The 23,826-nt window shown below is 44.5% G+C and overlaps 1 protein-coding gene across 4 annotated transcripts in view; it reads left to right on the top strand.

Moving 5' to 3' along the window:
* Positions 1-23,826, top strand: part of LOC127372119 (plexin-A1) — a 190,220-nt gene that overhangs the window by 14,735 nt on the left and 151,659 nt on the right. For all 4 annotated transcript variants that reach the window (XM_051415526.1, XM_051415524.1, XM_051415525.1 and 1 more), the window contains exon 2: positions 19,539-20,980. In XM_051415526.1, coding sequence (XP_051271486.1) covers positions 19,799-20,980 — 1,182 coding nt within the window. In that variant the 5' untranslated portion in view covers positions 19,539-19,798. The remainder of the gene's footprint in view (positions 1-19,538; positions 20,981-23,826) is intronic.

Below are 23,826 nucleotides of genomic sequence, written 5' to 3'. Positions count from 1 at the left end.
TACAATGGTAGTTAGACAGTGCAAAGTAAGTGCACCATGGAGACTGTTATGAAGGAAATGTAATCAGAATTACATTACGTAGTCAGAAAAATTGAATGCACGCACACACACAGGATCAGACCTCCCATGCTCAGGTTTTCCCAGGCCAGTCCATTGTTCTGCAGAGGTAAACATCAGGGAGCACAGAAAGAGGAACAGACAAACAATAAACTGACACACTCTCCCATAACACTCTGTTTAGACTGCAAACACAAAAGAGCAAGTGTGTGTTGATGTTTGTGTGTGTATGTAGCCAGCACCAAAGTAAACTGCAGTCCTGAGAAAGAGGAGTAAAGTGGAGTGGCAGCGCAGGACCTGGTGCATAAGAATGGCAACTTGCCGATTTCATACCATTAACCTTCCCACGGTTCGAGGCATTCAAATGTCAACTATGTCACTTTTCCATTTTTGGCAGTTCAGCAATGCTGGGAATCCAGTGGATTGGCAGTGATTCAGTCCAGTAGGTAGCCACAGTCGAATGCTCTGTCATGTTAAGCTTGTTTGATGTGATATTCACAGTGTACTTCACAGTATTTCTTCATGGTATGCATGAGGATGGTACTTGACTTTCAAAACGGGGTCTACACTTAAATGTGAATGACTATTATTTTACTGTGTTCGATGGCAGCAAATGAGACACAAAGAGACAAAAGCAAGGATTTAACATCAAGCTCGCCACTTATGCTCCAGAGACAACAACAATAGGATTAGCTGGCACGCTAAATAACTAAGACCTAGGCCAAGCCTCTTATACTGTCACAAGGCCCTTTTTTAATGTATGTTAATATGGTAACCAGTTATTCTAATACAACAAATTACCTTAAACATGCACAATAACAGCTTTTTTTGATCACAGGAAAGTTATGACCTTACTTCTCGATGCAGATGGCAAACATATAATTATACCAGGTTATGCATTTTAAAAGACTACTGTAGAAATGCACTCAGGCCATCTTTATTGTTTTTGTTTACATTTCACAGTGTGATGCAGTGAACCAGTGGAGCTATGGAGTTAATTCCCAGAGTTGCCCAACAAGTCTGATTCACTGCGGTTACAGCAGGAGAACAGGAATTTCTAGTCTCCACAAGTGGAAACAAAAACAGAGTTGGAATGAAAGAGAGACGGGGAAAAGTTGATTTGGGCTATCACTGTTGAGGGCCATTAAAAGCAAATGCATTTCCTGTTTTGATCTCCACTGTAATCCGCACCTCTGCTCCGTGAACACATTCACTGCCAATAAAGCTTATTGAATCACATTGACTGTGTGCGGAAGCGGTGAGAAAAGAGGGAGAGACGGAGAATGAGGAGGTGGCTGGAAAGTGGAGAAAGGGAATGAAAAGCACAAAGGAGGAAGTGAAACTGAAAGATGAGCAAAAAACGTAGCGTAAAACACCCGAGTCGGGGGAGTGAGGAAGGGAGGGAGGAAAGAGAAAAGGGATAAAGCAACACAGACAGGGAAAGAGCAAATTGCTCTTCCTCCCTGCTAGCTGCACCAGCAATGTTGCAGCCAGACAGGCAGTGCTGAATCTGAGTCAGCGAGACTTGAACTGGGGCCCTAGCCTATAGCCCCAGGGCCGCTAGTAACACACACACACACACACACACACACACACACACACACACACACACACACACACACACACACACATAAAGACTCACACGGTGTCAGACCTGTCGCCCTATTCTCCTCAGCCCTCCAGCTCCAGCCCTAACTATAGCTGTTCAGCCAACCACTCTTAATTAGTAGCTGCTGCTGCCGCCTGCCCTGCCCCGGCGCCACTGTGGTAAAGCCCCATCCCCATGTCTGTGTGTGTGTGTGTGTGTGTGTGTGTGTGTGTGTGTGTGTGTGTGCGTGTTTGTGTGATGGGTTTCAGTTTGTGTTTATCGGCTGCAATGTTGCCTCTGTCTCGTATTTGCAGTGTGTATGCATGCTTTCTCTGTGATATTCTGTATGTGTTACAGGTGGAACAGAAAAAAACTGAACTAAAGACCACACATTGCTGTGTTTGCTCAGTAGACACTGTGGTTTTGTGCATCCTATTGTTGCACCACACGCTCTGTCTCTTAAGACTCTTTTTAAACTCTCTATCTCCAGCTCCTGCTTTTAAGCTGCCATCACAGAGGAAAACTAAAATGCTTTTTTTCGGTGCCACTTCTCGAAGATCACATTGAGTTAGTGCATGAGAGCAGACGTGCTCTGAGAGGCTAAAGAGACTCAAAGACTGTCAGGGAAATCTATATTTCCCCTATTTCCGATGTTCTGGGAGCGTTTAGTAACAGACTGTTGACTTCACAGTTTCAGGAGATGGGCTCAGGATCCTGTTTCACTGTTGTTCTTATTGAGGTTTATGCCTGTCAAGAGAGCCAAGTGTGTGTACATTTGTGTGTATTTACTAAATACTTGGCCATACTTCAACAACCACAGGAGACAAAAGACAGGATTGCTCACAGTACTCTTCCTAGCTCCCTGTCCATGTTCAAACTCTCCATACATCTTCTCCCTCCCTGCCTCTCGCGTCCTGTCATGTTCGTAGTGCGATGTGGCGGTGAAGGTCTTGTCCAAGCTGTGGATCAGGCTGACACATTTCTCCCCGAGGAACCCCCACCCCCCACCCCTCCAATAGAAACACATAGCTGGAATAACTCTGCCAGCCAGCTACATCAGCCACTGGCCTGTTAATGAAGACCATATAATGATGAGATAGAGAAAGAGAGAGAGAGACTAGCTCAGCTCAGAACAGGAAACACGACACAGCTGGAAAACAGATGGTTGGTAAAGTTTAACTAGCCCCACATGCACACTTTCCACACACACACACATTCATATCTGTTCCCGAAGGAGCGGAGGCCACAACCCAGCAACACATTGACCCAAATTAGCGGCATTGCGGCCCCCTTTCACTCCCAGGCTGGATCTAGGCCACGTGGAGTCACGCTTGCTGGACAAAGCACCTCAAGCGCCGCCCAACGCCCTTCCTCTCACACACAACCACAGCAGTACATACATTGATGGATGACTCAGAAATCCATTGTGAAGTAAGAGATTTGGTTGTGTGCTCAGCCGGGAGCTTGTAAAATAAATGTTCGCTGCAGTTGAGGCTTTCCAGGATTTCTCTTATTTGACATGATAACAGCTTTAAGAGGTTTTTGGTGGTGGTCAAAGCGGTTGTGGTCAGCCTTCATAATCTGTCGATCTCTTTTGCTCCGAGTCTCTTATTTTCATCCCTCCTCCTTCCCTAGTGAATCAGCTTACAGAGAGGCTTCATGTTCTCGTGTGCTTGGTAAATCCCATATGTAGCTGCACAATATCCGTTCTTCAGTGACAGACTGACGCGTGTGACTACCCAAAAATGAGATCAACATAAAGACTGCCGAACTGAGCCTCAGCTGTCATTGGCTTTGCAAGTGCAACAATTAACTGACCCATGGCCGTCTTAATTAGCATAAAGCTTCCTTAGTTTTTCTCCCTCTTTCCCTTTTAAATGTTGTTTATGTTGTGCACTGCATACTGTTTATATCTACAGGTTAGGATGTGTTTTTTTTTTACACGCTCCCAAGAGTTGTCTGCATTTTGAGTAAGAGTTTCAGTTTTATTTAAGATGCTAATGTAGCCTTTGGGGCGAGCAGAAATGGCTAGTGTGTGTGTGTGTGTCTGTGTGTGTCTGCGCTTTGTTTTGTCCCAGTTATTCATTAGGCTTTAATAATTGCTGCATCTCGCTTCATTCAAACACCGCCAGGAGAAATGGATTCACTCCGTTCTCTCCTTGGAAAGGTCAGGGCATATAGCAAGACACCTCCCCGACGCCCAAATTCACGATTCATGAGCCAATTCTCTTAGAAAATGTGCTTTCTCTTGGACGATTGAGTTGCAGAACCTGGTGTGTGTGTGTGTGTGTGTGTGTGTGTGTGTGTGTGTGTGTGTGTGTGTGTGTGTGTGTGTGTGTGTGTGTGTGTGTGTGTGTGTGTGTGTGTGTGTGTGTGTGTGTGTGTGTGTGTGTCACTACTGAGTTTAAGGCAGCTGTTGAAATTCAAATGAGGCGTGCAGGTCGAGTACTTCAGTATTCCTAGAGAGAGAGTGAGAGTGTGAAAACCAGGGTTCTTCTGAGAATTCGCTGTCTCTCTGCTCTGGCGTTGTGGGTAGAGGTCATGAGCACGACTCTGGTGACAGGTTCTTGTCGTTGTGCGTGCCTTAACCTTTCCCCCTTGTGAAATCACAAGTTTTAACAAGCCAGAGCAGATCATACAAGCCATCCTTCAGCACACCAAGGGAAGGGTCAGCCGACCTGCAGAGGAAAGTGGATTGCAGTGCGGCGACGGAGACCAGCTTAGCGCTGAATCCCATTATCAAACAGCGTTTTGTCAAATAATAGGTCAGGGCCCACTTGTACCAAAGACATATTAGGTTGTGGTTTAATTCCAGAGCTTTGTAGAACTGATTTTGCCCCGTGCAAAGTGATTTGGTAGAGAACAAAAGGTTTCTTGTATTGTCTGTTCAGACACCGGACTGAGGGTAAAGCTTGATCTCAGTTGCTGTGCCGAAGGGAATTAGCTGATAACAAGGCTGGCAATATCTAGAAGGCTCAAAGCACAAATATTGCTTTTTACTTTGCTTTGTATTGGGAGCACAGTTGTTAATATTTATATTGATTATTTTTCTCCATTGTTTGTAGTGACATTAACATGCTGACTTTGTTTCCAACCATGGCAGGCACTCAATAACATCAAACACTTCAATATTGCTACAGCGCCCGTCATTTATGACAATAAATTGCGGAAACTAAAAGCCCCAATCTCTGTGCTCCATCCACTTTTGCACCTATACTTTCCAGCGTGGCATATATCCCAACATTTCTTGAGTCATTACCGACACCATTTTCTTCACTCTGAAGCCGAGCGGCCCAGCTTGCATAAATACCCAAACAATGGACCATAATGGCGCTCAAATAACGCCTCAGCCGTATTTTCAATCTGCTTTGAAAGTGGCGGTGAGTGGCTGAAATAAGCAAGAGATTGTGGAGTTATGAGTGGCAGTAGGTCCCTGGGGGGCCATAGAACATGGCAGGTCATTTGCCTGGCCGGTATTGGTGTGATATATTTGTACACTATAGCGAGGTGGCCGGCTGAGAATGCAGAGGAGGCGGTGGAGAGATGGAGGCTGCGGGGGCCTTATTCAGCAGGCTGGAATGCTGTAGAAACAGAGCGGAGACTTAATCAGACCGGGGCAAATAACATTTAAACACATTTAAATCCACAAGGAGGAGAATATTTCTTATCTCGTAATGATTGCGTTCCCCCAGCAAGGCTGTGTCTGTCATGCACAGCGATATTCAAATCTGAGATTGAAATTACCGGTTTTATTCATCTCCTCTACTGGGTACACTCTGTGTGGGGCTTTGCAAAGAGAAGTTTGTCTTCCTTCTGAATTCTCTTGTCAAAAAAGTTGGCAAGCGTACCACACGAAGGGCATGTGTGTAGCTTCAGGCCTGTAGCATCCAGTGCAACGGTTGTCCTATAAGCCCAAGACTTTTAATATCCAGCTCAGTGTTCTGTTGAACAAGACGCTGATATATTTAGTCCCTTTTCTCTCCTGTCTTCTTTCCTCTCCTCCCCTCTTTGTCTCTGGCATTCCTCTCACTCACCACTCTTCCTCTCATCTGCCCCCGCTCCCACCAGTCTCTCCTTATCGCTCTTCCACTGCGCTCACATTTCTGTCTTTCCAACACATCTCCCTCTGTGTTTTTCTTTCTCTCCACGTCTGTTCTTATCCTCCCCCACACTCTCTTCCTCCCCAAAGCTCTACAGCGTCCTGGGCTCTGTTGCTGTAACGACACCGACAAGCTCTTTGGACACTGTTTTGTCTTTTTCTCTCATCTGCCCATTTCTCCTTTCTTCACACACCCAGTTCTTTCCCTCCCTCTGTCACTTGCTACATTTAGACACGGGAACGTCTAATGTAAACTTAGACAGACACAAAGACCGTCGGACACCCACAGAACACACACACGCCCTGTTTACACTAGCGCCAGCTTTATTAATTGTACTGTCTGCCAAGTTGAAAGACAGTTTCGGTAATATGACCTACTAAACGTGTGCTCGAGGTTGCTGGGTGTTTTGTCTCCTGTTGAATCTCCCTGCTCCCTCCCCTTGTTTGCCCTGTGACTGACTCACAATGGCTGATGTTACTCGTCCTTCTGGACCGACCAGTAGGCCCGGCCCTTCCTTTTGGGAGGGCTCCAAGACCAGTCAGGCGCCTCTCTTAAGGCTCTGATCAATGGATCAATGAAATGGATGTGTTGGACGGAAGACTTCGACTTCAGTGCCAAATGTTTTTGGCCTGGGGAGGGATATTTTGGTAGAAAAGTTGGTAGACTGTGGCTTCCAGCTGGTTCATTATCAACTGTTGGAGACAAAAAAATTGTTATACTTAAGGAGAACCTTATTTATGCTTCTTCCCACATTCTTGTGTAACATATGATAGCTTGAGACAATAGTGCATATAATGACATCATATTTTCTTATAGAAATAGTTTTACTTAATGCTAGAAAGGTGGGTAGATTACAAAGAGCCCTTCTTTCTTTTGCTAGATACAGCTATAAAATACAGTATAGTTTTAAAAAGTGCAGCTCTTGTATTTGGTATTTAATTTCATACTGTTTTAAATTATGCTAGATTTTGGGGCGGGATGTATAAGTATTCTTCTGAAACAATGTGAATGACAATGAATGTATTTTTTCTCAAGATGTTAACTTGATTAGCATAAAGAACAGTTGAAGAAAAAAGACTGTGGGAGTTGTGTGAATATTCACACCTAAGAATCACAGTTGAGGTTAAATTTTCACAATAACAAAACTTGTTTATTAAGGAGATGCTGCTCACAGGTTTGAAAATTAAAAAAGAATATCCTCAAGAGTTGCGGGCTGTGGTGTTTGGTAAGGTATTGACTGGGTGACCTGAATTTGTCTCTATGTGGAAATAATAAAAATGAGGCATTCAAAGCAACTCAAAATAATCCGAGAGACAGTTTTCTGTTTCTCTCAATAGAGAGTACATTTAAAGTCCATGGAGTGATAAATGCTCAGCTATTGAAGCACTCGATTAAAAAATGTGGAGTCCTTGTGGAAGTTGTAGTGCGGCACCATAAAGAGTATTGTTTTGAAGTACTTAGTCTAAGTTGAAGTGGTGTTGGGTGTAGTTATGTGACAGCCACTCAGTTGCCCACTAGCTGAGGAAAAAAGTTTCCCTTTTAGCTAAACATGCACAGACTGCGCTCCTCTTATCTCTTTTCATTCCTCCTCGTTCCGCCTCGCCGGCTATCTGAAAAGGTATCGTCAACTCCTCTCATCTCACTCCTCTATCTCTCCCTCTTTTCTCTCCATTTCCATCACCTCGCCTTTTCACCTGCACCATTTTCTCTCTCGTGTCTCCTCATCTCTCGCCTGATTATTAGACCCTTTCTCACTCCATCTCCCTCTTCTCAGTTATACTTTTTCATTCTGTTCTCCAGCCTACCATCTGATTAATTTTTTTTCTGCCTCTTTCCCGAGAAGATTTTAGTCTGTAGACATCATTAAATGTACATTTAGTCTTTTATGTAGTTAAAGAAAGGGAAGTAGAACTCCAAAAGTGTTGTTACTGTACGTAGTTACTACGAACGGTTTGACAATAAGCTTTTAGTCACACCCGCATCCACATTTACACCCCAGCCCTCGTCTCTGTCTCTGTCTATACCTCTATAGTGAAGCAGTGATGCATGCACCGCTGTGCGCTTCACCAGGAATACAGTATGTGCTGACGATCTGGAACAAGACAGGAAGTCGTCTGATCTCACAGGCCCCTATTCTCCTCCCTGCATGGGTGTGCACGTACATTGACACACACACTGTCTCTTGGCTTGAATATTCACTGGCTTTAAACTGGGTTCCTGAGCTAAAAACAGGCGGGATAGAGGAGCTTCCTTTGTTTCAGCTCCACAACGGCGCGACTGAAGATAATTGCTGTTGGCCTCACATGACTCAGATGTGAACAGTGCCATTTAAACAAAATGAATGCTCCTGTCCCACTGAGTTCCTGGACATGGCAGTGTCTTTGTTCAGTGTGTATGCTGTTTGCGACTCTTCCTGTATATTGTGATGAGTTTGACCTCTTCTTGAGGTGCTGGAATAAATTGGTTGTACTGCTACCTTTGGTTGCAACAGCTTTCAAACAAACTTTGCAGTGGGTCGTGGTTTGTTCGCTGTCGAACGCCACAAAACCAAACCAGTTCCAAACAACCGACGACACTGTGCCTTTTTTGGGGGCGAGCTCATCCTGGCTTGCTGCCATGTTGTGTTTATCTGTGGAGAGGCGGAGGGAGGTGTCAGCGCACTTTGACCTATGGGAGCCCAAAGGGAGCGCTGGTGTTGTGGAAATTCAAGAGAAAAACGATTTTAATTAAAAATAAATCGTGTTTAACTACAAATTTGAATTAATCAAGAAAAAAGATTTATCGCCCAGCCCTAGTTTGACCATGTGGGTCAGTGTGTATTTGGGTGGCAGATTGTTTCATTGGTTGGCCACTGTTTCTTGATTAGTAGAACAAAAGCTTATGATATATCTCGTCTTTGGATTAAAATATAGAGCGAACTAGAAATCAGCCAAAACCACCTTCTTTCTAAATAACCTACAAATAAACTATGACCTGAATTAAATGTTGGAGACATACTGTCTATGCCCTTTTACTATCCACAGCATCTTACATCGATTATTACACTGTTTTCCAACGGTTTCCCTGTTGAGTTGAGCACACATTCCCCCGAGCGGAGACATCTGCATCAGCCCTGATGTCTTATGACCCATTTGAGGATATAAATCGGCCAAACACCATGTGACACAAGCCACACGCCTGTCTTAAAGCATTAAGAGCATAGGATAAAGCCATGCGGTCATAGCCAATGATATGGTTACTAATACTCTTCAACAGCACACATCCGGAAACAGCATAGGCCTTAATGGACAAAGATTGATAAGGATGCTGTCCAAGTCAATAGTGAACCAGCCCAGATACAGTGTGTGTACTCGTTTTACAGCGCACACGAGTGCTTTTGCTTGTGTGTTGTCATTGCAACAAAGCAGGACATTTATTTCTGTAATCTTGTACTGGATTACGTAATGTTTCAGACTGGGGGGGGAGAGCAGATGGTCAGTTGTCTGTCTGTTTCAATAAATGTAATAAGTGGGGACCATATCTAGTGTGATGGGACACCAGAACTTAGCTAGATTAAGTCTCTGACTTTAGTCTTTGAAGTGCTCAAGTCAGATGTCGGCCTCTTTGTGATGTTATCTCAGTGGGGAAATCAAAAAAGATATTAAGATATTCTTTGTCTCGAGAGATGCATATTTTCTTCACATTCTTCCTGTAAACAGAAAAACGATTGCTGCCACAGATCTGACACAGCCGAGAGCAGACTGTACTTTAGTCTTCCTTTTTGTTTTTATTCTCAAGTCATCGACTCTGTGGCGAAACTTGCATGAGACTGTCAATTTAGAGTTGATATCAGCAGTTTGAAGTGTTTTCTCATTAGTTGCTTCTCTTGCTGTTGTTGTGTTGCTGATATAACAGGAATAGGGTCCAAATACTTGCAGTCCCAAGGAAAGCTGATCATTCCTCCAGCACTGACGATATTGGCGGTCATCAGTCCAAGAACCTTTATGGTGCCATTTAAAACAAATGAGACAGTGATTTTTTTTTATATATCTTTCCATTCTTTCCACCCACTACCACCATGAACAGCACTGTCCTCAAATCCTTGGAGAGAGGATTTATAATGGAATGCCTGTTTTTTACAACAATCAACACTCTCTGTCAAGTTATTACAAAGCAGTGCAGCGCAAGCCCACTCCGGCACTCTGGAGTGCAAGGGTCAATCAAGCTCATAAATGGAGGGTGTGAGGCAGAGAAAGCAGAAGGAGGGAGTTGCTGTTGTGAGCAGCAGCATTTGGTAATAAGCTGTTTTGGGCAGAGCAGGCTGCATTCCTTTATAGTGAACTCAGCAGGGAGAATATAAGCAGCGCTATGAAGGAATGCATCGGTTTTGTTGTAACTGAAAGAGCTCAGAACAGTCTGTTCATGGATGAATGTACTTTATTCATCCATATTTTTTTTTTTTATCATTTCACTGCTCTCTTAAAAGTTAGTTTTATAAAAAATAGCAGACAGCATCTTAAAGTTAATTAGTGTCAGTTGGTCTTATTGTATATACTGTATAAAGACCATATGTTGTGGTCAGTTGATGGTCTTCAGTTAGGTCCTCAGTTTACCATTTTGGTTCCTACTTCAATCAGCACTCTGACTGAACCTGTCCTCACCCGTGGTTTCATGACATCAACACCTGTGCAACCAGCTTGGAAAGCTCAAACCACAACTTGATTGGTGGTGTGAATGACTGTTGGAAAACCACCATGATGTCTGTGGTTGACCTTCATTGTGACTGGCATTGCTCAGTGTTGATTCAAGTCATGGGGTGGCATGCAGATGCATGCTGGGTTTGTGATTAGCAATAACAATGCCTGGCACCGTTCACACTCCACAGGGTAGTTACCTAAAATATCTGTGCAGGTGTTTTGGTAATTTTGTATTTACGTTGTTATATCTGCTCAGACTGTGCCCCTTGACCAACGGATATATGCACCAGACCCCCCCCCTCAGCACAAACATGTTGCAGGTCGAGAGTTAAAGGTCATGTTGATTCATAGGCTGTTTTCTGGTCACCATTGACCCGACTTGTCATGTATTTGATCAACAAGCATTGTCTGTCAGATGACACCGCTCCACCACAATAAAGCTGTGTCTAATTTCATTTTTGATTTGCTGCCAAAAAACATTGCTTTCTTAATGTTTAACATTAACAGTCGGCTAAGCAAATGTTCATTTAATAAAGCCATAAAGCTAAAGCACTGACTCATTTATGTCTGTTACTCCCTCAGCCATATCTATCGCAAGTTTGCTAACATTAACTAGCACTTTCCATCATAAGCTACTGCTCATACCAGACCAAGGAAATCTTTTGTGGAGTTGATTGATTTGATGTGGTTTGTTTGCTATGAATGAATTATTTTTTCAAAAGTTACATTAACTTGCCTTTAAGTTCAGGATGTTGGAGACAATGTTAAATATGATGAAAAAATATAAAGAAAACGTGAATGTAGTAAATGGGCTAAAACATGATTTTCAGTCGGTTTGTGTTGGCTCATTTAATTCTAAAAGATAAAATTGAATCCTGCCTCGCAAGACATATTATGGATATTATGTAACTATATTGAGGATGAAGTCAAGTTAAGTTAAACACCTGCTATTGTGTGTCGTCACCTCTGATCGTTCAGCCTTACTGTTGCTCTCTTAAAGCCAAAAATATTGACCTAGCTGCACGATTACTGCGTTACTTTCTGACTCATATCAGGCACATTGTAGCCTTGACCTACATATCGCCTACCTCTCCCACCTTCTCTCACACACACACACACACACACACACACACACACACACGCACGCACGCGCACACACGCACACAGACAGACAGACAGACACAGGATTTGTCATGGAAAGAAAGACCCAGTCGCACAAACACAGTGGAGAGATTAAGAGTAAACCACTAATCTGACGGTGCCTGCATCAGTGTGTTTGTGTGCTCCTTTTTGAAATGTGGGCAGGTTTTGTGCGATGGCTGGTTCAAACGTTTTTTCATTCTCTCTTAGCAGCTGGAATGAAGGCCTTTTGTTTTTCCAGGAATTTCACCCTAGAGACAGGAAACGGGGAGGAGAAAATGTGTTCCTGTGCTCATGTTTAGTTGTGATCTTCATAAATGAGGTGTTTGTATTTTATTTAGGTGTCTGCATTGCTATGAGTCATAAAAGTTGGAGAACATGACGGGGGAGAGATGTGAGAAAAACTGAGAGAAGAGAAAGAAATAGGGTGAGAGGATTTGATGGAGAAGATTGGGTTCGATGTAAGGATGGAAACGAATAGTCTGTCTGCTCTTCATGTGTTATTGTAGAGACAAGGGCTGCGTGCCTGGGAGACACCCTGGGGTGTTCACCAGCCAAATCAGACACAATGTTCATAAACTCTTCAGCACAGAGATGGCGCATTTCGCTAACCAACCTCAAGCTGCTTAGCAAGTGTTTAAAACACAATGGCTGTTTCACCCTTTGCTTAATACTGAATGTTAGTATAATGCTAGCTTTGTAGGGAGAGGTATGATTTAGAGGCTAAGGTAGGGCACACACACACACACACCTGTTACATAGATTACCTTACACACACAAATATACATGGTATGTGTTTGTTTGATGAGGTGATGAATTCCACATAGAGGTTCGTCTGCAGCACATTCCCTCTGCATTCCAGTTTGGAGCCGAGTGGTCAGATTCAAAGAGGTTGCAGAAGCGTGTGTGTGTGTGTGTGTGTGTGTGTGTGTGTGTGTGTGTGTGTGTGTGTGTGTGTGTGTGTGTGTGTGTGTGTGTGTGTGTGTGTGTGTGTGTGTGTGTGTGTGTGTGTGTGTGTGTGTGTGTGTGTGTGTGTGTGTGTGTGTGTGTGTGGGCGTGGGCGTGGGCGTGGGCGTGGGCACGTGTCATGCTCTCATGGCCTCATCTGAAAAATACCCAGTAGTGGACGAACCCCTCTGTCTAATATATGATGAATGCAGGGAGAGCAGGGACAACTGCATTGTAGCTCTAGAGCACAGGCACACACGCACACGCACACACACTACCACATACTTGTATACCACTGTGTTGTGTCTGAAGTAACGACTGTTGGCATATAATCCCATTTACCTCTAAAAACACAAGGGTGTGTGTGTGTGTGTGTGTGTGTGTGTGTGTGTGTGGGTGTGTGTGTGTGTGTGTGTGTGTGTGTGTGTGTGTGTGTGTTTATTGTCACAGGGAATGAGGAGAGGAAGAATTTGTGTGATGTAGTGCCCACAGTCTGTCTACTGTCTCAGAGTGGCAGCTGACACACACACACACACACACATCTGTTATCCACACGGCACATTGGGTGTCAGGGAAGCAGTTGTCCTTGCACTTATTGCTGCTCCAGCCCTTGAATGTGTGAGTAGATTGTCTGGCAGTTTGTGCCATCGTCCTTGTGCAGGCTACTGATTCAAGCCTGGGAAACGAACAAGAAGGACAATGGAAATAAGTGACATCAGTCAGATTATTACAAATTAACAGGCTAACAAAAAAAGACTGTGGTGTAAAGTCTTTAAGCCTGTTTTTGATGTATTTAATGATTGTTTATTATTATGTGTTTTATGACCCTGTGGCTCACTTTCTCAAAAAACATTTTACAATGTTCAGATTCCATTATTCCATGAAACAGAGCTAAGCAGCTTGTAAAGCGACTGCTGTAAAAAATGTATTCTTGGCTAACATACTTAAGCAAAACTAATACAGAACGTAGCGAGGACGATGTTTGAGGAATGAGTTTCTACTCTGTAGCTTTTTCTCAACCCCTTCATGTCAAGGGTAGCTGCTAGACAGGTCTATATCAGGTTTTATCACTCCAGCCGGGGTGATGGCTTGAAAGCCGGCCCAGCAAGGTGCTTTAAAGACAGGGGGCTCAATTTGTTTCAGTGCCTGACTTCCTAACAGACACACATACACACTCTACTACTTTTGTACTTTGGAACAAGGCATTTATTTTGGCAGGCCACCTGCCACAGAGCGAGAGAGAGAGCGAGAGAGAGAGAGAGCGAGAGAGAGAGCAAGAGAGAGGGCACCGGCATTTGTCCTCCACTAAACTGATTTACGTTGGCACTAAAACAGAACTCATAAGGGCTTTTTATACACCTTAAGACTTGCCAGTCAGCTTGTTCCCTTAGCCAAGGCAGGAAGGAAATGATACAAGATACCACAATATACAATTCTGCTTTGTTTTCCGACCTCTTTAAAATCTCTCTGAAATTTGTCTTGGCTGACTGGATGACTTTAATATGATGCAGGGACAGTTGTTTTTGGCACTTCAAAAGTGCTAGCTCATTTGGGGTATTCTTTCCTCATCAGTAAGTGCCTTTTTTTCACTTTTTTCCCCTTGCTAATAAAGTAATGATATGAGGTAGTGACACAAAAATGAATATCAGATCTAAGGTAGACTCTGTATAAATTGCCCCCAGGGGCACTCTAGAAATATTATCCATATCCAGATAATAACACATACTCTGCTGTCATTCAGCTGTTATTGAATAAGGAGGACCTTTATGGACAAATTTCCATGTACAGTGACAGATGGGCCGCGATATATTTTGATAATATTCCAGTGAGTTATTGCAATAATGTTGACATTCTGTGATAATCCTCAGCAGGCAGAGTGATTGCTTTGTTCAAGTGTTGAGTTTTTGCTGTGTTAAGAGGACGGGTTCAGCTTTAGTTGGTGTGGGTTAGATTGGTGGTCTGACCCCCACCTCCTAGCCCCTGAGACTGACTCTGATTGGGACATATGTCCTATTTGTGGGCTAACCAGGCTGCAAATGACTTGTCTGTACCATGCCTACCTGCAGTATGTGTGTGTCTGAGCACAGGCGTGTGTACCAAAAACAGCTGTGTACCAATACAACCCACATCCTCTACCCTGTAATAACTTCAGTCAGACTTTTTGTTTGTTTGTCTCTCTCTGTGATTGTGTTGTCTGTCCAGGGATTGCCACCCCATCCCTCCGTCAATCCTTCCCTCCGTCGGTGTGTCGGGGGATGGTAATCCATTCTTCCCATATGCAGATAGTGGCCGTGAGATTAGGCAGACCCTGGGAGAGGATTAAGGCTTCAGGGCTTGGCTTCCCTTCTATCTTCCCCTCCTCTCTAACCATCCTACCCCCACCACCACCACCACCAACCCACCACCCGTTTCCTGCCGCCTCCTTGTGCTGTTCAAACCTTCACCCCCCCCCCCCCCCGCTCCCCTCACCCTCCTCCCTTTCCTCCTCCGGGCAAATCTCCAATCTCTGGAGTGTGTTGGCTGCTGAGTGAAGAGGTGGAGGGCAGATTAAGATAGAGACCCATTAGGTTTTTGTACGTGTGTTTTGATTTGCATCTGCATAATGTATTATTCCTTGTGTTTTTTTTTTGTTGCATTTTTTATGTGTTTGTGTATATATACGGAGGGGGGAGGATATTCAGTCGGTGTGCGTGGGTTGAAGTGTGCCCAGTGTGTGTCTTTCAAACCATATTGCTTCCCGTCACCCCCTCCATTATGCTATGGTTGGGTTACAATAATTGACTTTGTGCATATATGAGAGCGTGTGTTTCTTGAGAATTTGCATTAATTTCCAGAGCCCTTTCCCTTATTATCACACTCCTTCTTTATTCTCTCTTTCTTAAACCCTCAATTGTGCCTCTTCCTCGTATCCCAGATGTGACCCACATGTTGCGATGCAGTGCAGAGGGTAGAGAATACGTCTTGAGTGCTGCTCTTCTTCCTTCCTCCCTCATCATCATCCCTCTCTCGCCACCTTCTCCTGCTCTTTCTCCCCTCCAGTGGCGAGTGCTGTAATTGATATGCCACGGGCAATAAATCAGCACAGCTCTAGGGCTGAGCAGCAACCATTATCTGAACGGACAGGTTTAGCTGCTTTGGAGAAGAGGGTGAGAGAGGGAGAGTTGATCCAGCTCAGCTCACAAGAGTCACCAACAGCTCACCACATCACCAGCTTCTGGAATTTTCCTCACAACGTGCACAAGAACACACCACTACCACCTCAGGATCCCCGCCACTGTTAAGCCAAATAAACAAAATGAAGTAAAGCTGTGGAAGGACCCTTCCTTTCTAAGCTTTTCCCTCTCTGTTATGTCTTCTACCTCCCTTTCAATCCCTGATTCTAATTCCCAGTGTCCATAGGGATGCAATACAGTCCTGTCAATTGATAGTGCGTCCAGATATCAAATCCAATCAACTTGGCCCCTTACAGTCCGTCCTCTCTAATGGTTTTCCCTCATGTGATAACGGCCTTGGCTCCCTGATATGGTGGCTGCCCATTCCCAAAGCCACAGACACGCTCCAGCCCAAAATGATTGACATGTTTTTCCTTGATGGTGCCAGATATGGCTCGCAAACCTTGTTCCAGCCTTCTTCCCACCATTTCACTTTAGCTCCGGAGGAAATTGAAATTGAAGAGGGTTTGGAGGGATGAGGAGGGAGAGAGAAAATAGAGAAATTTGAGAAAAAATAGGAATGTGTGTAAGAAGCTGAGTGATTGACTATATCCTGTTCAGTTGGGCATATCTGGAAGTTGAAGGATTCAGGAAAAGTAGGAGTTGGTTCTTTTTATCCATCCTGGTTCCTCTCGTTAGTTTTTTGAATTTATATTATGGCGTTGGATAACTCCATGCTGTCTTGTGTTTGTTAAAGTGTGTGTCGTGATGTCATGGTGTTATTACTGGGATAGATAACAAGCAGCTGGAGACCCCCAGATGCAATTTGTTGTGCAATTCACACTCTCTTACATCAAGCCGCGGCTGGCCTAAATGAAGAGGAATTACTGTAGGGACGATTTTTTTTCACGCTCTCTCTCTCTCATTCTTTATCAGACTCTCTCATTTGCTCGCTCACTCACCCACTCTGCCTCATTGTATTTTTCCCTCACTTGGAAATGACAAAGGAAAATGAGGCAGCCGGCCTCCCTACGTGCCACAGCGCTTTAAATTGACATCTGGTCTCGTCGCGCGGCGCGACTGTACCATTGAGCAAGAAATTAGTTTTTTTTATAGGCTGGCTCGTCACTTTATTGCGGCTGCTTATGTCGAAGAGGCTGCGATCTGCGTCAAGTCGTTTTAATCTCACAGAGTGGAGTGCGGGGGTATATCTGATAACTGTAGCTCAGGCCCTTCTGTCTGCAGTTACCGCACTGAGGTGCCTCAATCTGCGGGGCTCCCCTGGTGTTTGATTCAAGCGCAGGTAAAGCTCTTGATTAAAATGCAGCAGAAGTGCTGCCTTTTGTTTGGCTCCCGCTGCTCCTCACTCACCACTCTGTTCTTCTCTCTATGTCTTTCTGTCCATGCAGTTTCTCTTCCTCGCTGTCTCCTACTTTCTTTTTTTTTTTCTTCTTGCTCTGTTCCTCTTTCTCACTTTGTTTTTTTCCTCTCTCCTATACATTTGTCTTACCCCGGCTTTTCATTTGTGGAAATTGGATGACACCACCTCTACCTGAACCTGGCTAGCTCTGTCTCAGCTGAGCTATGGTTTGCTATTCCATGAACATCGCCTCTACTATTTCTCTTCTCTCCTGCTCTATCTCTCTCTCTTTCTTTTTTCCCCTCACACACCGTTTGCAGCAGCAGTGCCTAATATTGATGTGCATTTCAATGACTCCTCTTACTGAGGTGTTTAATTTTTTCAATACTTGCAAAAGTGCATTTTCTTCCCTCTTGGGTGCTCTCACACATACCTGCCTTTCTCAAGGATAGCCATATTAAACAAAAAAGAAACAGGATTTGAAACACACTCACATTCTGATACTGACCGCACTCCCTGACCTGTATCCCTGGTGATTGGTAGACAGATAGACTTGTTCCTGAGTGGCTGACCACATGGAGATCAGGAGGCTGAAAATAACAGAAGGAGAAAGAGAAAGGGGAAAAAAAAACACATTTCTCATTTCCTCTTTCCTCTCTCAGTCCTTCTTTTGATCCTCTATCTCGTGTTTTTCGCCACCCTCATTCTCCCTTCCCCCTCTTCCTACTGTCCTCATTGCTGTGTAGTGTCTCTCATCTTTTCTGATTCGGTGTGGTCATAAAACACCCTTCGCACAGACACACAGATAGTCAAGGTGAAATTGAAGCGTAGGGTCCCTGGAAGTGTTGCGTCCTGTTTTGCATAATCAGCATTTACAGGTGAACTAATGTCCCAGTATTGCAGAAACATGATTGGCCTGTCAAGCAGCAGCATGCGCCCTGCACACCTTTCTCCTCCTCATCATCATTGCATTGTCGTTGGCAAAGGAGCAAATACTCTGCGTTTTGACTTCTCTCCCCCTCCTCGTCCTTTACTTGTAAAACCTCCATCCCATAAATTATCCTACTCCCGCCCTTTTAATATACCAACTCTGTTGTTTGCATCCCAGGTTGTCAAGAGATACCAACTATGGGATATAGTGTTTGCGGTGTGAAATGTATTTGTGTATTTGTGAAAAGCTCATAAATGAAAGCAGACCTAAGTAAATGTGTATTTTCCAGGCCCCTGCTCTTCATTTATCAGAATTAGTTGGTGTGAGAAAACAATGACAGCAATGAGGAAGGAAGTAGGGCCTTATGCACGGAAATGTGGGCAGTGCAGGGCTACGCTCAGACGGGAAATAGCACAATACTAAAATAGGACTATCCAAAAAGAACAAACAAGTGGCTACATTGGTGGAGGCTTGTTGCCACAGGTACTGATGACAAGATGAAGAAAGGTTTGAAGGTTTATCATCGCAACAGCCATTTTATCCCTTGTCTGGAGAATCTCAGGGTAAACAGTAGAATTGAGCCATCCATGTTACGAGGTATTTTATCTGCCAATGCAATATATTGCTGCTTGACGCTGCATCAGTCAGGTTGTGTTCAGAGCCTACACTGGCAGGAACGTAGACCGGGACCCTCACCATGTGAAAGCCTGTTTTAAAAATGTGATGAGGCAGCCTTTTTTGATGCAGTGCAATTGTCTGTCTGAACATGGCTTTAATCACATAGGTAACTGCATAGCAGGAGACAAGCAGGTTTTTGAGTGTGCTGCCGACTGCTGTCTGCAGGGGGAGGGAGCTGTGGAATAGTGTTGTGTAGGATGGGGACCCTTCAAAAACCACAAGTGAATGGTTAACAAGAATTGTGCTGTATGTTGCATACATCTCAGTCAAGGGGTTTTATATTTCTCTCTGCTTAAGTTATATTTGTCCTGATATATACAGTATATATTGTAATCATAGCTCCCTGAGGGAAGGTGGTGTGTGTTAGGCGACCTTCTGTGCTGCCAAGAGAGGCTGATGCCTGGATACAATTGCCAGAACTGCAGGAGTAATTACAATAAGGGGTTACTGGATAGTGTGTTGATACTGTTGAGACCATGACAGGAAAGCTTTTCGAGCAGACCTAGCTATAAACTGCTTGCTGTCAATGTAACTGTGCCCACAGGCACTTTTTTACACACTCATGCCTCCTCCAAAGCCGCCATGGTAAAGTTGAAAGTTATGAAATATTAAAGAGTTCAGTGTTGTGAGTCTATAACTCATTCCAGCAACACTGGCATTATGTGTAAAGAGCCTTTAAAAATCAGCCAGTGCCTCCCCTGCTATCTTCACTCATAATTAAATGCTGACACACATTTGCCTCCCAGACTTGATTTGATATAATTTATTTATCACTGGGGCAGCATGACTTTTTTTCAAATTTTCGTCTGTGCAGTGTGTGAGCCTTTTAGTCCTCTGTGCCTGCTTGATATAATCAATAGGAAATGTTTCTTGGACACTCACCATGTTTTTTTCTTTCTGCCTTCCAGGGCTCCCACCTTGTACCTCTGTGGATGATGTTCCTGATGACGGCTTCCAACGCTGAGAACAGGACAGTGGATCAATAGGAGTTTTATTTCCCCTCCCTTCTCTCTCTCCCTCAAACTGTCCTCCCTTCTTCATTGACAGAAAAGCAGAAACAAAAGAAAATCCTGACTTGGGACTTGGTACCAGAGCTTATACTCCTCGTCCTTCTCCTCTCTTTCTCCTTCCCCACCCCCCCTAAGCCTTGCCTCTAGACAGCCCAGATATGTGTCCCTTAGCTCGGTCAGTGGCTTCCCCTGGTCAGGGGAACTTTTTTCTCATCTTGGGGCTTTTGCTTATCATGAGCTCGTCCTTCTCTGGAGGCCAACCCCCGCCCTTCAAACGATTTACCCCTGCTGAGTGGGGGCTCACACATCTGGCCATCCACAACAAAACTGGAGAAGTCTATGTGGGAGCTGTCAACTGGATTTTCAAGCTGTCTAGCAACCTTACCAAGCTGCGCAGCCACATGACTGGCCCTGTGGTGGACAATGAGAAGTGCTACCCTCCGCCAAGTGTCCAGTCCTGCCCCCATGACCTGGCCCAGACCTCCAATGTGAACAAGCTTCTCCTCATAGACTATGCACAGAACCGCCTCATTGCCTGTGGCAGCACTTCACAGGGGATTTGCCAGTTCCTACGTCTAGATGACCTCTTTAAGCTTGGCGAGCCCCACCACCGCAAGGAGCACTACCTCTCCAGTGTGGCAGAGTCGGGTACCATGTCCGGGGTCATCATAAGCTCCCCCCACAGCCCAACCAGCAAGCTTTTCATCGGAACACCCATTGATGGCAAATCTGAATACTTCCCCACCCTGTCCAGCCGCAAGCTAATGGAGAATGAAGAAAATGCTGACATGTTCAGCTTTGTCTATCAGGATGAGTTTGTCTCTTCTCAGCTGAAGATCCCCTCAGACACTTTGTCCAAGTTCCCTGCTTTTGACATTTATTATGTTTATAGCTTCAGCAGTGAGCAGTTTGTCTATTATCTAACAATGCAGCTGGATACCCAACTGACTTCACCTGATGCCAGCGGAGAGCAGTTCTTCACCTCCAAAATCGTCCGCCTCTGCGTGGACGACCCCAAGTTTTACTCGTACGTCGAGTTCCCCATCGGCTGCACCAAAGACGGGGTAGAGTACCGGCTGGTGCAGGATGCGTTCTTGGCTCGGCCAGGCCGGCAGCTGGCCAACTCTTTGGGAATCTCTGAGAATGAAGACATCCTCTTCACAGTCTTCTCTCAGGGTCAGAAGAATCGGGCCAAACCACCCAAAGAGTCAGCATTGTGCCTGTTCACCCTGAGGAGGATAAAAGAGAAGATCAAAGAAAGAATTCAGTCCTGCTACAAGGGAGATGGGAAACTCTCCTTACCCTGGCTGCTCAACAAGGAGCTCGCCTGCATCAACTCGGTAAGACCAAATCTCTCTTTAGTCATGTTGAGTACATACTTTCCTTACAGCCCTTTTCCCTTAGAATCAACATATCAGTCAAGGTAAACATATTATGGTTTGATGGTGCTGACATGAATGCAAACCACATTAGCACTGCATTTGGCAAACGTGCACCGCTTTCTTGGATACAGGCTTTTCTCAAGAGCGTTTCTGAAAATATTCTTGCTAACCCACAAGTATACACACATACAGTAGTCATTCATAAAAAACTCGTCTTCATGTCGATGAGTTTGTTTCCCTCAAACTGTCTGCTACTCCTATTTCTCCACTCAAGCCTTTTTGTTGTGCGCCTGCTAATTGAATTCTGGCCCACCCCTGCTACATTCATTCATAAGGGCCGCTGCTACAGGCCTGCAGTGATTAACAATATGAAGTGTAAGGAGCTCTTATTTCTCTCTCTTGCCATATTCCATTTCACTTTTTTTTCTGTCCATTTTCCCTCTCTCCACAACCTCTTGGTGCTTTGATTTAGTCAGACAGGGGACATCATTAGCCCAGTCCCCTGGATTTGTGAATTGTCACTCAGGAGCAGCTCTCGTGCACACACGTAGACACAGTATGGTTCGGTGCACTGCAGTGTGAGATCCTGGGGGATAGCATGAGCTAGATTGGTTTTCACTAACTGATCCACAGTGCATGGCCCTGCATGCGTTACAGAGGACAGCACTCACGCAGACACACATACATGCACTCACACTGGAGACCTTAAGGCACCACACAGCAGCTCACAGTCTAGTTTTCTCTGTAGTGAACATAAATACCTTCTCACATCCTTTATTTTTTCTCTGACCTTCATTCCTCATTCTCTTCTGTCCACTCTCTTCAGGCTGCCTGAATCCTTTTATATCTTTGTTCCATCTATTTGTGTTTTGTGTGCCTCACTTAAAGTTGGCCACCTGTCTCAGCGACCTCATCTTCCATCCTGTGTGCTCTTTAAATTCAACCATCCATCCTCTCCATCTTGCTCTCTCTTAAAATAGCTTAATTAAAAGACCTGTTTTAAAGCTTTCTCTTTAAATGTCAGTGCACACAATTTCTACCGGCAGGTGTCTTCGCTGTGCATCCACACACACACACACACACACACACACACACACACACACACACACACACACACACACACACACACACAAAACCATTCACCGTGTGTTGCATCTAATGGAGTGGGATAAGAACAGCACTCTTTCTCTGTGTAGACCCTCATTAGCTTGAGTGCACAGGTGTGTTTTGTGTGGTAGTGTAAGTGATGTGAATGACCTAGCCAAGTCCCCTTTCACCTCCCTTTCTCTTTCTTTTGCCACCCTCTGTAGATGTAGTCTCTTTCCTGTTCAGTGGTTGTCTTCATTCTTTTTCTGTGCTTTTCTTTCTCGGGGCCCCCTCACACTGACAATAGCTCTGAGGCAAAAAAAAGCAGGCTATCTCATTTATTTCAATTAGACCTTTGCTCTGTTGCAGCAGGAGCTCTTGGTGCAGAGTGTTGCTGTACAAAATCATCGAAGTTAGTATAGCAAAGAATTTGACTCTACCTTTTAATGCGGTGCAGTGGAACATCGTCCAGTAACTCACTGTGCTGGCTGGTCAAAAATGTGTAACTGTACATGCCAGGTAGATAACTGCATTGTGCTGATATTCTGCTTACCTCATCAGCATTTAGCATTCAAATTATTACTCTCATGAACAGTCTCAGTGGGTGGACTATCCCACCTCTAAGGGGTATAAACCACCATGCAGTGTGTCGGCTTTTGATAAGACTCCAACCCTGAAATTCCACCGGGCCCGACTTTATAATGTCACGTCTGTGACACGGTTTGGCTCCGTGTTCAGTGCATTTCCAAATCCCAACGAGATTTGCAGAGCTTGTTGCCTGCCCGACGTTGTATACTTATGTATTTGTCCTTAAAAAGGATACAAAACGGTGTGTTTATCTGCTTAAAATCTCCTCTAACCTGACTGATGACTTTAGGTCTGGTGTTGATCTAGCATGAAATTCAGAGTCGGAACACGCTGCATCCGTGTCCAGTGGAATCAGTGGAATGGAAGGGGTAAACTAGAAATACTGGTTTGAATTTCACATAATACAGCCTGTAGACTAGGGTTGGGCGATATGTTAAAACTTTGTAATCGGCCACCGTCCAACAGTCAATTAAGCTAATAAGTAAAGTGACAAAAATCGTCCATGGTGATGAAGCCGATAGCCAATGTATCCAATCGCCCAACCCTACTGTAGACCTTTTTACTTGTTGCAGCAGGTAAAGCACAGCTGTAACCTATATCATTAAAGATGGATTCCATTTAAACTAGTGAGCCACTTAAATAAAATTCTGCTGTTTCATTCATTATTTCCACCTGTACATTTCCTGCTATGACACAGCAGTTTCAAAACTCATTCTGTATCCCCACCCAGCACCTCCTGCCAGTCAGGCCTGTTACCGTAGTTACTGGATTTTTGATAAGAATTGCATTCACTTGTAAGTCATCACCACCTAAAACATCATCTCAAAAAACCATCACCAATGATGATGTAACAGCCTCAGAGATCAGCTGATTGGCTGACCCCATGACAGCAGCAAGGCTGGAAGGGTCAGCCTCAGGTTAATGACGTCTGCCACGTTGTCCCTAAGCAGTGACCTAATGTCAGCTGCCCACCACTGACCTTCACCTCAGTCAGTGATCCAAAGGACCTCAAATCTGACCTCAGATGAGTGTGTGTGTGTGTGATATAGTTTTTTTCTGTGTGGGAGCTGGTGGTGTGCTGCATAACTAAACATAACAAGCACAGTGAGACACAGACGAGGCTGAAATGG

The sequence above is a fragment of the Dicentrarchus labrax genome, unplaced genomic scaffold (genome assembly GCF_905237075.1).
Source record: "Dicentrarchus labrax unplaced genomic scaffold, dlabrax2021, whole genome shotgun sequence".
Classification (NCBI taxonomy): Eukaryota; Metazoa; Chordata; class Actinopteri; family Moronidae; genus Dicentrarchus; species Dicentrarchus labrax.
Note: the sequence above shows the minus strand (reverse complement) of the source record. Positions and strands in the feature narration are given on the sequence as shown.